This window comes from Mobula birostris, chromosome 6 (assembly GCF_030028105.1).
Source record: "Mobula birostris isolate sMobBir1 chromosome 6, sMobBir1.hap1, whole genome shotgun sequence".
NCBI classification, from domain to species: Eukaryota; Metazoa; Chordata; class Chondrichthyes; order Myliobatiformes; family Myliobatidae; genus Mobula; species Mobula birostris.
In genome coordinates this window covers 171,179,123-171,197,034 of record NC_092375.1, presented here as the reverse complement: position 1 = coordinate 171,197,034, position 17,912 = coordinate 171,179,123, and the positions used below count along the sequence as shown (strand labels likewise).

Genomic DNA, 17,912 nt, shown 5'->3' with positions numbered 1-17,912 from the left:
CAAGAACCCTACCCAGTTCCCTTAAACTACTCTTTGGAGTAAAAAACAAAATAAAATGTAAATTGCCAGAAAGCCTTTAGCCATTCACATACTATTGCCATTAAAGATAAATGAAAATGATCACAATAAAGAACACAAAACTCAATCTGCAATGTCATTTGTTGTTTTAAAAACCAAAAAAATATAAAGTTAAAACTAATAAAGCTCCAAAAATTAAGTCATTAGATGAAACCAACTTTTGCAACACTTTACAAATTTATTAAAAGTCCAGTAATACAAATAATCGGGCTGCAGATTGTCAAAAAAAAAAACAAACTCAACAGAAATCCAAGTTTAAAAGACATGTCCCAAACATGCCTCTGAAAAATAAAGATCACAGAAACATTTATTGGCAATTGATTGCTTATCTGTAAAGCACATTTATTCACTTTTATCTTCATCTGAACTTGGGGCTGAATCACAACTTGAGTGCTTTTTATCATGGTTCTGATCTTTTACCCTGCTGTTTGACTGGTTAATTTTATCATTTTCACACAAACTGCTTCTTGATGCATATTTCTCTTCATTCTTTTCACTTTTACTATCACCCCTTTTCCTCTTTAAACTGGGACTACTACTTCGTTCCTTCTCCTTATTTTTCCCCTCATTCTCTTTCAGACTCTCAGAACTACTGCTTTGATCCCTAACCTGGCTTGTGGTATGGCTTTTCAGTTTCTCATGCTCCCTGCTGTGTAACTTTTTACCATTTGTACTTACAACTTCAGCTATTTTTAACTCTTTCTCCTTAATTTTATCTTCTGAACTTTTGGATTTTTCTTCTTTCCTCGAGTCATCATGCCTGTCCTTTTCAGGGCTTCTTCTGTCTCTGCTCCTTGACCGCCCTCTTTTTTTCTGTTCTTTATCTCTGTTCTTTTGATATTCTTTGCTCTGACTTCTATCCCTTTCCTTACTTCGAGTTCTCTTTTCTTGGTCTTTATTCCTGCTGCGTTCCTCACCATTACTGCTGGATTTAGTCCAGTTTTCTCTGTGTTTATGTTCCCTGTCTCTACCTTTGGAGTTTACATGCTTTTCTCTCTCTCTGCTTTTCTCTTTTTCCCTATCTTTACTTCTAGATTTTCCTCGCCTTCCTCTATCTTTACTTCTATAATGCTGCCGATCCCTGCTTCTGGATTTGGCCCTTCTCCCTCTGTCTTTGTTTTTACTCCCTTCCCGATCCTGACTTCTAGATTTTGATTTGGTCTTTTTTTCTTGTTCTCTGCTTTTGCTTCGTTCCCTACTTTTAGACTTTGATCTAGCCCGTCTTTCTCGGTCTCCACTTTTACTCCTTCCTCGACTTTTAGATCGTGATTTGGCCCGCTTAGCTCTTTCTTTGCTTTTACTCTCATCGCGGTCTCGGCTTTTAGACTTTGATTTGGCTTGCTTCCGTCTCTCCTTACTTTTACTTTGTTCTCGATCTTTACTTCTTGATTCCCTCTGTTTCACGATCTCTTTGTTGTTACTTTGTTCTTGATCGTAAGTGCTGGATTTTGATTCAGACCCCTTGTCCCTTCCTTTACTATTACTCTGTTCTTGATCACGAGTTCTAGATTTTGACCTGGCTCGTTTCCCCCTCTCTCTGCTTCTACTCTGTTCTCGACTTCTGGATCTTTCACGTTTTCTTCTCTCTTTACTTTTATTTCGTTCTTGCTCTCTGCTTGATTTTGCATATTTATCCCCCTCTTTGCCTTTTGCATGTTCCCTTTCTTTGCTTCTCGATTTTGCCTTCTTTTCTTTGTTTTGTTTCTGCTCTCTGTCCTTGCTTCTGGCTTTGGTTTGCTTTTCTTTATCTTTGCTTCTGCTTTGATTTCTTTCTTTACTCCTTGACTTATCTCTCCTTTTAGACTTGGTTTTATCAAGTTTGTCATCTTTGTCTGTTTTCTTCTGTTCCCTTTCTTTACTTCTGGATCGATGATTCCTGCCAGAATCTTGGTCTGTTTTCTTCTCCTTCTCTTTGTTCCTTTCTTGACTCTCCAATATTTCTGATTTGTGGTCTGCAGCCACTCTCTCTTTTCCTCTGCCTGGACTTCTATCATCATGGTTTTCTTTCTTTTCATTCAGCTCACCCCTTTAAGTAGCAGTTGGAAAAGAAAAGGGATTAGCAAATAATATATATGTTTGAATGTGCTCTTAAGAATAACATTTACTACAAATCTAAGAAAATTTACTTTGTTTTAAAATTGCAAGTAAAGAAAAAGTCATTTCACAGGAAAGGCAAAGGTACACTCCAGAAATGAATAATGATCAATAAAGACCATTAATACTATTACCACACATTTTTGAAAAAAACACCACTGAAAGGAAATGCAGTAAAATCTTCTGGTCCTTAGCAGCTACTTAAACTGTGTCAATGAGCTTGAGGATTTGACAAATGCAATTCTTTATATGATAGCGGTGGTAGAGAGAATCAATACTGTGATGAAATCACAATACATTTTCAGTAAAATTATATTAAAAACAAGTTTACACAATTCCAAATGCACAAGAAAAATAATAATTCTTCAAAGCCTGTCTGCTGTTCCCATCGATCCCCAAATTTGTTAATTCAAAGTTCAAAATAGATGTGTTATCAAAGTACGTCTATGTTACCATATACTACGTTGAGATTCATTTTGATGCAGGACAAAGAAATACAGTAGAATTTTATAGAAAACTATACATAAATGAAGACAGATAAATACCAATGTGAAAAAGAAGACAAGTTGTGCAAATACGATCTAGACCTCTCTGCAATCTACAAAATAAAGTTTCAACATTTTTTAATGTTAATTAAATGAAAATCCCACACTCACCAGCAAGCACCAACTTATTTTAAATTTTCATTTAGAAATTGTCAAATATAGTTGTCCAGATATTACAAAACTTAAATTATATAATTAACTATATTTAATTTTTAAATATGTAAAGATAGAAAATAACAAATTTTAATAGCGTATTTGATTCAAACCACTTTAAACCTTGAGCATATTCTTCAGTAAATCAGTAAAAATTTCTTACTGCAATTATATAGAATGTCGATGACAAATGAGCACAATTTTAGTCTTCCTGAAAAGATATAAATGCCACTGGGGAAGTGCAACAAAAATGGCAGGCTTGCTCGGAGGTAAAATTAAAATTAAGGACATGCGTGTATTTTCGAGTGTACAGAAGAGTGAGAGATTCCACTTTGAAAACTTATAAAGTTCTAACAGTGAGAGGATGCATACAGAGGGATGTCATTGAGAAATCTAAAGCAGGTAACACTTTATCTCTGAATAAGGAGTAGGCCGTTTAAGACTGAGATGAAGAGAAAAGCCCAACCAAAAGTTTCATGAAGCTCAGTAAGTGAATTCATTCCAAACAGAGATCAAAGACCTGAATATTAAAGAAATAAAGGGATTTAGGGATACTCCAGGAAAATATAGTTGAAGAAGCGGTTAGCAATAATCTGAAATTAATGCTGGAGCTGGTTCAAAGTACAAGATGGTTTACTTCTGGCTCCCAATTCTTATATTCTTATGATGAATATTTTGAAATATACTTTTAATTAACACTCTTAATAAATTGTCCAGTAAACTGAAGTCAACATTGTTTTAGAAAGATCCTATCCCTTGCACTTCTGCAAGGAAATGACAATTCAAGTGGGAAATAATATGAATGGTGAACACAGGATTCTGCAGAGGCTGAAAATCCAGAGCAACATGCACACAAGATGCTAGAGGTTCAGCAGCGTTAATGGAAATTAATAAACTGTTGATGTTCCAGGCCGAGACCCTTCTTCAGGACTGAAAAGGAAGTGGGAAGGATGCCAGAATAAAAAGGTTCAGGGAGGGGAAGGAGAACTAGCCAGAAGGTGATAGGTGAGGCCAGGTTGATGGGAAAGGCAAAGGGCTAGAAAAAAAGTAATCTGACAGGATAGAGTGGACCATGGGAGAAAGGGAAGAAGGAGGGGCACCAGGGGGAGGTGATAGGCAGGTAAGGAGAAGAGGCAAGAGGCCAGAGTGGGAATAGAAGAGAAAGGGGAGAGGGCAATTTTTTTTACCGGAAGGAGAAAACAATGTTCATGCCATCAGGTTGGAGGCGACCTAGATGGAATATAAGGTACTGCTCCTCCACCTTGAGAATGACCTCATCGTGGCAAAAGAGGAGATCATGGACCAACATGACCGAATGGGAATGGGTATAGGAATAAAAATGGTTGGCCACTGGCAGATGAAGTGGAGGTGCTCAATCCTGGAGTTGGTGGTCCTAGATTTATAATGGCAGATGACAACATTGCAATTAAAAAGGCAAGATGAAAATCATGGGGATGATGATTTAATCCTTGAAACTACCTGAAGGCCAGAAAGTAAACAATGTTTTAGGACCATTATGTTCTGGTGGGCTACGGTGGAACATTAAGAGCTGAATCTAACTTCCATTAAAAAACAGATCCAAACACAATGTTAACAATGTGTATGTAACAACATTGGAATGAGTTGCAAGTGATTATTTAGTCAAACAAAAAAACAAAGTATACATTAAGAATTATTAGAAAACTGAAGTGTTTATTTATTTCTATAATTTAGCGATACAGCACGGTAACAAACCTTCTGGCCTAATGAGCCTGTGCCAGCCAATTAACCTACTAACCTCGTATATCTTTGGGGTGTTGGTGGGAGGAAACTGGAGCATCCGGAGGAAACAGAGTCACGGGGAGAACGTACAAACTTCTTACAGAGAGTGGCAGGGACTGATCCCAGGTCTCTGGAGCTGCAATCATGTTATGCTGACCACTACACTACCATGTACAGAATGTTAAAGGACTTCGGAAATGAATTAAGATAGACTGACTCGATTCACTCATCTGTCACAATATGGCACAATGTAGTATATTTTACAGAATATAAGATTATTCCTAAATTGCATACATGAATTTGCGTAAATTATAGAAGAACATCAATTTCTATTATAATTTTTCCCACATCTATTTGCTCGACAGTGGACTACTTCCTTCAATTATTAAAGGAGTTCCAGTTAAAAAAGAAAAAAACCTCCAACAAAGCCCATCTAATTTCCACGGACAACAAATCCTGAAGCCTTGCACTAAGAATAGTATGAAGCCTTTTTAATGGCTCACACTGTCAAAGGTCTTTGGACTTCTTGCACTTCTGTAAGGAAGTGACAACTCACGTGTGAAATAATATAAATGGCGGCCACAAGAGATATTTAAAAAAGTTAACAACTTTAAGTTCCTAAGTGTTATTTCAGAAGACCATCCTAGGCCCAGCACCAACTGCAATTATGAAGAAAGCACAGCAGCACCTCTTAATTTCATAGGAGTCTGCAGAGATTCGACATGACATCTAAAACTTTGACAAACATCTATGGATGTGTAGTGGAGAGTATGTTGACTGGCTGCGTCACAGCCTGGCATGGAAACACCAATGCCCTTGAACGGAAAATCTTACAAAAAGTAGTGGATACAGTCCAAACCATCACGGATAAAGCCTTTCCAACCACTGAGCACATCTACATGGAACACTGTCGCAGGAAAGCAGCATCCATCTTCAGGGACCCCCACCACCTAGGAAATGCTCTCTTCTTGCTGCTGCCATCAGGAAGAAGGTAGAGAAGCCCCAGGACTCACACGACCAGGTTCAGGAGCAGTTACTAATCCTCATCCATCAGGCTCTTGAACCAATGGGGATTACTTCACTCAACTTCACTTGCTCCATCATTGAAATGTTCCCACAACCAACAAACTCATTTTCAAGGACTCTTTATCTCATGCTCTCAATATTTATTCCTTATTTATTTGTTATGATTATTTCTTCTTTTGTACTTGCCCAGTTAGTTGTCTTCTGCACTTTTGTAGAACGCCTTAGTTTGGGGGTCTTTCATTGATTCTGTTAGTTATTACTCTATAGATTTATTGATTAAAGTCTGTCACGAGCCTTGTGGCCTGTCAGGCCGGTGCTTATGCCGGTTTCTGTGGTGTGAAGCGACTGAGAGTACGAGACTCCACCTCCCCCCCCTCCCCCCAGATAGGACGCCAGTCTATCACGAGGTTAACCCCCAGCATTTTCACTAGTACCCATTCTCAGCTGGGTAGACTGGAGCATTGTGTGGGTAAGTGCCTTGCTCAACGACACACACGCTGCCTCGGCCGAGGCTCAAACCCACAACCTTCAGATCGCTAGTCCAATGCCCGAACCACTTGGCCACACACCACACATAGATTTATTGAGAATGCCTAGAAAAAATGAATCCGAGTTGTAAATTATGACATATATGTACTTTGATAATAAAATTTACTTTTAACATTGACGTGTAGTTAAATGTCTGATATCCAGAGACATTTAAACTACTACTACTACTACTACTACGTCGACTCAGGCTTAGGGGGTCGGTGTCGGGCATGATGACGGACTCTCCACTTCTCCCTCTCCCTCATCAGTGTGTTCAATTCATCTACATTAGCCGCGCCGCTGTCTTCTAGGAGCGTGTTGACCATAGTCTTGGGAGGGTGCCCAGGGTTCATCCTCCCATGCTTGGGCCCCCATATGATGACTAGGCTGGCAGGTAGCTCGGGGTGGCATAGACAGTGCCCCGCTAGTTGCAGTCTTCTCTCCTCAATTTTAGTGGTGAGCTTCTGTAGGTCGTTATAGAGCTCAACGTTCATCATGTGCTGTTGCCAATTCATGTCAAGAGACATCCGGAGCATTCGTGTATAGCAACCATCTAGAGACTTTCGCATAGTCTTGGTGAGTGTCCACATCTCACATCCGTACGTGAGAATGGACTCTATGACTGCTATGAAAATCCTCTTTTTAAGCCCTCTGGTCAGGTTCGACTTCCAGATTTTCTTCATATCGTACATAACTTAGCTACTAGGCCTGGTGGAACTGTTACTACTGATAAGAGAAGGGGCAAAGGCGGACCACTGGTGCCTCAAAACCAGTTGCTTCGGGCAGGTGAGGCTCGTCAGCCTTGGACGATAACCCGCCTAGAAGAAGGAAAGCTCTGATTTTAAACCTCCGCTGCTTTGCGGCCACATCCATCCAAAGGAAAGGCTTCAGGAGTAAAGCCCGAGGAAGAAATCCAGAGCCGGGGTCCCTAAGGTAGTTTGATGTTGTTTACAACTTCACTCTGGCAACCTCTGTGACGACACTGGTGCCAAGCTGTATCAGCGCTTGCCCTTCCCTTGGACTACATCAGTGATGTGGAGAGGGAGAGCCCACTGCATGGGCAACAGGCGTTTCTTCAAACCTTCCCACCCAGGTTTGCACTCTGGAGAAGAGGGCGCAGTCCACCACAGGCGCAAACCCATGATCCCCTGGGATTGACAGCTGCCCACTAAACCATAAGCAGTTAAGTTCCAGGATGTCAACTCTCTGAAGGTCTATCCTGGGTCTAGCATATTGATACAATTACAAAGAAGGCACAACAGCAGCTCTATTTCATTAGGTACTTGAGAAGAATTGGTACGTCACCTAACACACTCGCAAATTTCTACAGATGTACTGTGGAGAGCATTCTAACTTGTTGCATCACCATCTTCTATGGAGGGGCCACTGCCCAGGAACTGAAAAAAGCTGCAGAAAGCTGTAAATTCAGCCAGCTCTATTATGGGCACTAGGCACTTGCCTCCACAGCACTGAGGATATCAAGAAGGTGGCATCCATCATTAAGGACCCCCATTACCCAAGACATGCCCTCTTCTCATTGCTACCATCAAGGAGGTGGTGCAGGAGCCTGAAGACACACACTCAATGTTTCAAGCTTCTTCCCACTGTCATCAGGCTTCTGAATGGACAATGAACTGATGTATATTACCTCATTATTGTTTGCTCTCTTTTTGCCCCGTTTATTTATTTTAAAATTATATTTCTTATTCTAACTTATAGTTTTTTTTATTCTGTATTGCAATGTACTGCTGCCACAAGATAACAAATTTCACAACATATGCCAATGTTTACACCAGATTCTGGTCTGAACAACAACTGAACCTCTTGACCTTGTCTGCATGCTTTATGCATTTAGTTGCTGTCACATGATCGGCTGATTAGCTATTAACTAGCAAATGGGCCAATAAGCAATTTGAGCCAAAGTGCGGCCAAAACTAGAAAAATTAAATATTTCAAAACAAATTAGTGAATCTTAATCTTAACAAATCAATAGAGAACATTAGAACCGTGTCCCTGATTAATGCACATGATTCCAGAGATCATTTGGAATAGCAGGTAAACACAAGCCTAGAGATTAGGTGCAGCTTTACTGAAAAAGAGTATGCAAGTTTGCCCAGAACACAAAAAATAGAACTTTATCATTTACAAAATAACCGAACAATAAATGCCACATTCTAATAGGACAATGAATTATTAAGTACACTCAGACCCTGCATAGCGCTGATTTATTACAACACGGTTATTCAATTCTTTATTGAATTTTCTTTAAATCACAAAAATTCATTCTAAACAACACTTAAAACTTCTCAAAGTGGCCGCCATTACAGTAAATATTCAATCAGCCAATGAGAGCGCTTTACGTACTCTCTGAGCCACTCATAGCCAATCACATATTAGTTCACACTCTGCCTCCATCACATGTGCAAACATTTTTGCTTCCTCACCAATTTATTCTATTTTTTCATTCCTAATGTCTGAAAAATGGTCTGTACCTTCTAAGATGTCTAGGAAAAGTATTAGCATGGATGTGACACTAAGTGATACAGTGTTTGGAAGATGGTGAGTGCCACGTTGATGTTGGCGCCTCTTTGAAATTGGCTACATTGACGATCAGAACAATTAATAAAAATCCAGACAAGTTAAAAGTTTCTGCAGCGACAACCTCAAAGTTATCATCAACACCAGCAAGAAACCTCACCACAAAGTTCCTCAGCATTAGCATCACCACGATCACACAACTCATGGACCAGTTCCTCAATGACGACCCTGACTGGGAGTGAAGCAGTAAGGCAAAGAGGGGTGTTCGACATGATTTCTTGCTACCCAGAACTGCTTCACGAGAGGAAACTTAAGAAAAGGCAGTCAAATTTCGACACCCACTTGAAGAAAAAGCCAAAGTTCGAGGAGCACCCACAGCTTGGCCCCTCCCTCTAAGATGTAACCACCACCCGCTTCCCTCTGCAGCTGCTGCGATGTGTTGATGCTCCAATGATATACAGGTTAGGCCTAATTGTGTGTTTGTTGATCTATGAATTACTTCATCATATTTTATATATGATATAAAATAATATACCTCGGGTTTGATTTTCTAAAAAGAAATCAGACACACGTCCCCACATAGTGCTGATTTACACAGCGCTCCACCGCTGAGGAACACGTCCTCAGCGTTAAACTGGGAATGAGTGTATGCTTATTTGAATAACATTTAAAACTTGCTTCTGTCAAAGAACCAACAGGTTCTAATAACTTCCATGTATTAACAAATAGAAATAAGCTTGTAAAACAATTTGTGAACAGATGAAAGGAATTGTCTTTGGGAAGGTAGCTATCTATCCAAATCATAGGTAACTTCAAATTCCTTATGTGGTGGACAGTCTCCTTCTCCTTAACATCACAGGAACTCTTAGAAATCCATTCAACAAATACCTGTACCAAATTCTGTGAAATTCAAATATTCACACCTTAACTTTTATATACAAATATAATATATGTTTTATTTAGATGATAGCAGGTAGAAGAGTTGATACCAGCCTCTGATCCTGGAAGCAACTATGAGCTGCACTTGGCGCAAAGAGACTGAATGGGTACACACCTATGGAAGCATACAACACTATGCCACTAGTCATCAAAAATCAAAGAAGGGCATCAAACTCTTGCATACAAGCAGAACATGGAAAGGGAAGCTATTAGAAATTGGGAACCCAGTTCACCACGGTGTTGTTAAATGCGCTGTTTACTCTGGGGCAAAGGATCCAGTCAGACCAAACCTGTGCTGAACCCAACAGGAAAATCGCTGACTATATCGTGCTATCTGGTGATACCACTACCTATGTGTGGGATAGAGGTGTGAACATGCACAAGAGAAGATTGGACCAGAAGGCCTTCAGCAGAATATCACACATAATGGACATGCTCCCCAAATAGGCTTTGGGAGGCATTTAGGAATTGCTCTATACAGACATCATAAGTGCAGTCCAAATTATCAGGTAGGAATCAGAAAGATTCCCCAGCAAATCTGGACTCAGGCAAAGTTGCCACCACCCTCTTTTGTCATGATTGTGAGTTGCACCAAGCTTTTGGCACAATACATCAAGAAAGACATGGGTCTTGAGGTGGGGCGGGGGGGGGGGGGAGGGGGTGAAGAGAATGATTCCAGATAGTGGAGGCACTCATTTCAAATCCTCCACATGCAAGGAGATGAGACCACATTTGAATCTACAGATCGGTCAGCTTTTGCGACTAGTTTCAACAGACCTTGGGGAGTCAGTCTAACCAATTCCATGATAACTTCAGATTCCTACTAAGAGTGAGACCACGTTCTTTTTTTTTTGCTGTGTGCGATGTTGGCGGGACAATGTCTTTTTCATACCTTTACAAGGCGTGGAGCGAGAGAGAAAGATTGTGGCACGCCACTCCTCACACAGATATTTCGCAGTATTTTTCTCTTTATTTTACGAGGTTGAGTTGCAATCTCGACACTCAACCTGGCACGGATGGAAAGCGTACTCAGGAGTGGCCCTGACTGGATTCGAACCCAGGAACCTTCATTCTGGAGTCCAGCGCTGATGTCATCGCGCCACCAGCCGGCCTGAGACCACGTCCTTAATCCACTGGCCTGATTGATCTTCTGTTCCCGTTATTGTTAGGTCTGAATGCTCGGAATCTGGCTGGAGGAGCTAGAGCATGTAAAACAGAAATTGAGAAAGTAGGGCATCGTTCTCTGTCAACTGTGGGCAAGAATCTGGTCAGGATGCTCTTCTTGTTGTTGTATGAGGTGTAGATGTGGCCCATGTGGTATGGGCCATCTTATGTTTCATCTGGCGATCTAGAATGGATCATGTCTCACAGGTCTCCAGAGAAGGGGGTGGGGGGAGGGTGCGTGGATGTTGAGGGGGTGAGGAGCATTTTGCCTGTCCCAAATGTTGCAAAGGACGGGCCTGTCCTTGTCACTGCTCAATGTGGCATTTACTGGACCTTGCCACATGATTATTAGATTAGATTAGATTATGAGGACACTCAGTCCTCATTTATTGTCATTTAGAAATGCATGCATTAAGAAATGATACAATGTTCCTCCAGTATGATATCACAGAAACACAGGACAGACCAAGACTAAAACTGACAAAAACTACATAATTATAACATATAGTTACAACAGTGCAAAGCAATACCGTGATAAAGAGCAGACCACAGGCATGGTTAAAAAAAAAGTCTCAAAGTCCCGATAGCCCCAACATCTCACGCAGACGGTAGAAGGGAGAAACTCTCTCTGCCATGAACGTCCAGCGCAGCAAACTTGCTGATGCAGCATCCTGGAAGAACCCGACCACAGCCGACTCTGAGTCCATCCGAAAACTTCGAGCCCTCGACCAGCCCTCCGACACCGAGCACCATCTCTGCCGAGCGCTTTGACCCCACCCCGGCCGCCGAGCAACAGGCAAAGCCAAGGACTCAGGGCCTTCCCCTCCGGAGATTTCGGATCACACAGTAGCGGCAGCAGCGAAACAGGCATTTCAGAAGTTTCACCAGATGTTCCTCCGTGCTCTCACGTCTGCCTCCATCAAATCAGAATTGCGCACAGTACCCTACTTGACACATAACAGATATTCATCACTGGAGTCGAGCTGCATCATGCCGCCATCTTCTCCTCTCCTTGTTTCCCACAATTGTATCAGGCAGTGGTCAGAATGGAATGTCCTAGAAACCTCGCGGGAGAAGGAGATAGTGGATCTTGTGGACTGGTTTCTCGGATTGGCTATCAAAGTCATTTTTCAGAACGTATCAACATCAGAAATCATAAACAAGCACCAAGACCTCATGTGGCTGGTAGCGATGGGGAAACCTCCTGGACAGGTAGAGTGTCACTTTCACTGCACATTACCATCAATGTGGCTGCTGTGTGAATGAGATGACTACCCACTTCCTTGTGCCTTGTATATTTGCCAAGGAGGATGCAACAGCCCTTGATAAGGTGTACTCTGATTAGCTGCATAATAAAAGATTCTGATGTTGCAGGAGCAGGAATGCATACTGAGACCCAATGAAGCTCAGTACAACCAGCTCAAAGGCTTTGAGGGAAAGATCCTAGTCTAAGATTGTGAGAGGTCACAATTGATGGGCTGAGTCCTATGTAACAACCTCCCTAACGCATCACAACTGCATTGTTCAGGGCGGAAACACAAATGCAGTTAATGCATTGCAAGAGAATCTATCAAAATGATGATAAATGAATGTAAAGCAAGATATGCATGGAGGAAGACAAACTAAAGTATATTTATTTCAGATAAAAACTACAAAGATTTTATACTGCATCCAAAATACAGCTAATACGTATTAATAGGCTTGTTAGGAATCTATGTCACTTGAGACATACAAAATATTTATACCTGCAGCCAAGACTTTCATATTTAGAATTTTTGTAACACTTACTTATCTCCTTTTATCCAACGCTCTCCACTAGAAACCCTCATTCTTTGAGCCCGTTGCATCTCCTGCCTCCAGTGTGGTGGAGTTTCACTGCGCCTAAATCGATCCCTTGACCGAGACCTCGATCGTGAAGGTGTTCGGTAACGCTACACAAGACCATTTTTAGAATATACAAAAATCTCATGAGGAAAAGAACTTGAAGTAACATTCTGTGTAATTCTGTTAACAATTCAAGTGTGCCCCAAAGCACTTTACAATCAGTGAAGCCTTTCTGAAATGCAGCCTCTTCAGCAGCCAGTAATAATACAGCAAGGACCCACAAAGAGCATCGTGATAATGACAGGTGAATATGTTTTTTTGTGATGGTTAGCAAGACAAAGCACTGGGACTTCTCCTGCAAAATTGTGCCTTGAGATATTTTACATTAAACATTGAAGATATTTGAATCTTAGGCTACGTCCACACTAGACTGGATAATTTTGAAAATGCCGGTTTCGCCTAAGAACAATAGGCGTCCACACCAGGCGTTTTTGAAAATACCTCCGTCCGCATTAAAACGGATATTTGGGCGAATCTCCTCCTACTGAGCATGCGCAGGACACATCTACAGAAAACACAAGCGACATGTTTGGTGTTGAATCTCGCTGTGGAAGTGCGCGTTTGTCCAGTTACAGACTAGAAAAGCTTAAAAGGAAATTGCCAAACAAGGGACAGCTGTTGGCTCTCGCGCAGGGGGACTTAAAACTAAAAAAAAACGAATACTGGAGCGTATGGAGGCAACTGACAGGGAGTTCACGGACAGTATGACCCGGCTAACGACGAACACTGAAAAGCTGACTAACTCTGTTGCATTAATAAAGCACCTTGTTAAACGTATAAAACATGTCTGCATCAGTGCTATCTTGTATTTCCATACAATGTTACATCAGGCTGTTACACATCTATTGTCAGAGTACTTGCATAAATAGGTAAACCACCTTCATACAAGCAAGGACAGAAAACAGGGCAAAGTGAGTATACTTATTTATTCAGTAAGCTATGGGTCAAAGTATTTGGTGAGTACATTTCTAACTCTTCTAACTCTTCTGGCTTCAGTCTCGTTGCCGTCTGTTCTGAAATTGTTAGGTTGTTGGGAAGTTGCGTTCAAGAAAACAATGAGATGCCGCACTGCCGCCACTATCTGTTCCGGCACGTTGTGACAGCAGTTTTTAGAAATCTCTGGTTACCCCGTCCACACTGCTCTGCACAATCGGCGTTTTCAAATTTACACGCTCTGGAGGGCGTTTTAGAAAAGCTCTGTTTTCGGGGGAGGAAAACTCTGTTTCAGTGTGGATGGAGGGCCAAAACGAAGAGAAAAAGCTTCAGTTACGGATTTATCTGGTCTAGTGTGGACGTAGCCTTAGTTAACTATCTCTCTGCAAAACCTCAGTCATCAGTACTGCAATGGAATACCAGCCTGTATCTAGTTTCTAAGAAACTGGAGTGAGATAAACCCATTAGTTGATTCAGAATGAAGGACTAAGTGTGAGACATGTCTGACATCAAAAAATAAGAAAGGAAAAACTGCAATTACTCAGTACCATTCATAAATTTGGAAAGTCACAAAGACTAATTATAAAAACCTAGAGGTATTGGGTACGTGGCAAGGTACCAGTTATTTTATTTTAGGTATCATGGTGGTAAAATATTGAGAGAATATCCATCTTTTCAGTAAGTATTCCCATGATCTTTTATGCTCACCTCAATGGACAAGGCCGTAGGTTAATAGTTGGTTTCATAGACATCTCAGCTGTGGGATCTGGCTGATAAAATGCTTTTACTATGTGAAGCCTAACAAATGCAGAGAATTAAATTTCTGCCTACAGCACAAAAAGTATAAGGAAAAATAAGGCACTTACCCTAGGTCCTCTTCCTTTAATTTTTCTTCCTGATCTAGTTACTAAGAGTCGTCTTTGATATGTAGAAATCTGGGAATTTGAAACATTGCTGTTCAAAGAAAAGACAGTTATTCTTATTATTTAAATGAAACCAAAATGAATAACTAAACTTAAGGCCCAACTTACGGGTTCGTAAGAAAATCAAAAAAACACAAAATGAATGGTTCACCACTGCCTAGCCACCTCAGCCCCTGCTGCCACTGCTCATCCCAACACTGCAAGTTCTGGCAAAATTTTAACTGAAATAATACCATACCATCGTCATGCATATGATCCATATCAAAATGATAGATGTATTTTTAAAATAAATTGTAGTCAAATCTTTAAAAGCAAAAGCGGGTTACTGATTCTTTTCTTACAACATACTTGGCAGTAATTTCAATTTACCCATGTAATAGTCAGGAAGACAAACGTATGCAGCCTTAGCTACTATGAATGCGATATTGACTTCAATGCAATATCAATATAAATTTTACTCCTATGATCAAGAAATTACTGCCAGAAAATAAATATCCTTTTTGTTCATTGTCCAAATAGAGAATAAATGTCTAACCCTTCCTTTGATTTTTACCTCATTCCTTCTATCTTTTTATACTCAGGTAAATCTTCATTAGAGGAAGACTTGAGGACTATATTACTTTCGGAAATTACTGAGATGGGGAGAACCGAGGCAATCAAAATATTTAAATACAAATACGACAGCTTATAATCGGATACGGTGCTGAACTGGAAACCAAATTAACCTAGAGAGAATAGGGATGATGGGCAAAGTATCTTCTACTGCTGCAACTATGCATTTAGCCACACAGAAGCTGTAAATGGGAGATATAGAAAACTTTACTCAACACAGCAGATCTGCTGGAGCAAATCTAGTTCTTTCATCACACAATGTTCTGTAGCTTTTAAATACACGCAAAATTTACCTCTTTGATTACAGTGTTGAAGGATAAGACCTTGAATATACACTTAGCCAAAATATTAAACTAAACAGACTTGTCTTGAATTGCATATTAATTGGCAGGGATACATCTTGATGTATTGATGTAGGAGATGGCCACTTAATGCCTTTCCTGTCTCTTCCTGAAGTTTTCAATGATCACCAATTGACATGAACCTTTGTCTAATTTCAATGGTACATATCAGAATGTCCCAAACCAATGGTTGGTTTCAATAGCCTTTAAGTATCAGCTGAAGTTAAATTGTGAACAGGTTTTATTTCACGAAGACTAGCTCTCATTTTCATTACTATTTTCTGTCCATAATTTCTTAACTCCAAAATCCCCAATAATGCTATAATGGATATCACAGCTGGATTCAAGACGAGCTCAAATTGACAGACTGCAGAAAAAAAGAACGCCAGCTAACTGGTTAATATTAGAACTTGCTTGAAAATATAATTCTTACAGTACTAATCATATATAACACTAGCTTGACTGAATAAGTAAACTAGTTAACAAATCATGATTGTCAGGCATTTCATTCATAATGTAAACAGTGTCATTCCTCTTTGCAAGAGGCCACTAGGACAGTATGCAGAATGAATAGATCACAATATTCTAGAAAGATGAGTTGTCTTAGTTTAGTATTCACTGAACAGAGAAACAACCTTTATATAGTGCTGCTGAACATTCTGCATTTTTAGCAATCCGGTTGATAATAAGTAACTTTCAAAAAATTATACTTGGGATACTTGTGATGCAGACAAGGCAGCTTTTATGGTCCATTCGTAATCATCTTCAGATGATCACAAGTCCACCAGTGAGGAAATGAGGCCACAAGTATATTATTTCCCTGAAGATCTGTAGTGAATAATCCGGGTATTTATGAAATCCACCTCCTTCCACACTCATTTCATCCAATAATAAATTTATTAGATTGAATTCTACAAATTGGCATTGTGGGATTTTAGTGCCCTGTTCATGCTTCCAGATTGATAATTTCTCAAAGCTTCATAAGCAACAATGTTAATTAGAAAACTTCAGAGTTAAGAGTAAATAGAATTGACATGCTGACTATGTATCGTTGAGAACCGATGGCACCATATAGATCTATATATTGGCAGGGAGAACCAATATATAGATCAATATGAGAGCCAAATTTCAAAGTATCAATCATACAAACCTCTCTTTTTCTCTTTCTTTTTTCTTCTCTTTCACTTTCTCATCTTTTTTACGAGGACTTTTTCTCATGAGAAACCTATTTTCAGGTACAGGTGGAATTTCTTCAGGACGGACAGTGGCAACAGTTTCCTGTGTGGTACTTTCTGCACTTTCATCTGATGAGCTTTAAAACAGTTAATCAAACAATGCAATTACTAAATACCAATAAAATGACACACTTTGGTGGCGCTGAACTGGCAGTTTTTCTGGACCATTTGTTGTTATTCTATTAATACTCCAACACACTAACTTTTTTTTAAGAAAGGTGTTACACTATAATATATTTTCCAGTGAACCATATAAGATTAAAAGGTGAGCGGGAACTAGGGACCTGGTGTGTTTTGGGGGAGTGCAGTGACCAGGGCTCCTGTGCGCTTCAGAAGTGCAGGAAACGTAACCTGAGTCAGATGCTGAACCATCGGTATTTCCAAATAATCCAATTGCAAATTATTGAAGTTCTATGATATAAAGAATGGATATTATTTATACACATAAACAATCACTCTCTCTCCCATTGACTAATTGTAAGCAACACTACATGGGGAAAATGAAACCAAATGCTATCAAAATGGGTTGCAGTCTTCAAGCAAAATAGTCATGGAAAGCAGATAATTAAACCAGGAGTATATAGATGGTATTGACATCTCATTTCAATGTCATTAACACTGTTCATGATATATCATTCTGACATAAATGTTGATGTACACACCGTTCACACAAAAATTTGTTCTACACTTTCCCTGAATAGTTTGGCGGCAGGTAGTAAGTGAGCTAACATGAGGAACACAGCGTCATCTTGCCGATGACAGCATCGGTAGCAGTGAAAACCTTGCAGTCCTTGGGGAAACAAAATCCCAACAGCATAGTGAGGACAATTTCTACCGTGATATAGACTCCAAACACGCTCAATGGGACAGTCTTAAAACAGATTATTCAGCTCCAAACTGTGCACCCATGATGTGTTGTGACCACCACCTCTATCTTTAATCACCAGGCTCTAAATATACCCTACTCCAACACGAAGTGATGAACTGCAGTTTAATAAGTACAGGTCTTTCCAGCAACACCACCAAGTAAAACTAGAGGAACTGGGTGGGTCGAGCAGCATCTGTGGGAGGAACTGCCAATGTTTTGGGTTGAAACCCTGTACCAGGACTGAGAAAGGAGAGGTGACGGGCCAACATTAAGATGAGATGGGAAGTGGC

General features: G+C 40.2%; 1 protein-coding gene across 2 annotated transcripts in view; it reads right to left on the bottom strand.

The window, feature by feature from the left end:
• Positions 1 to 219: 219 nt before the first annotated feature.
• ppig (peptidylprolyl isomerase G (cyclophilin G)) overlaps positions 220 to 17,912 on the bottom strand; it is a 55,039-nt gene continuing 37,346 nt past the window's right edge. For both annotated transcript variants that reach the window (XM_072261887.1, XM_072261888.1), the window contains exons 10-13: positions 16,670 to 16,831; positions 14,510 to 14,597; positions 12,615 to 12,757; positions 220 to 2,104 (exon numbers count right to left, since the gene is read on the bottom strand). In XM_072261887.1, coding sequence (XP_072117988.1) covers positions 421 to 2,104; positions 12,615 to 12,757; positions 14,510 to 14,597; positions 16,670 to 16,831 — 2,077 coding nt within the window. In that variant the 3' untranslated portion in view covers positions 220 to 420. The remainder of the gene's footprint in view (positions 2,105 to 12,614; positions 12,758 to 14,509; positions 14,598 to 16,669; positions 16,832 to 17,912) is intronic.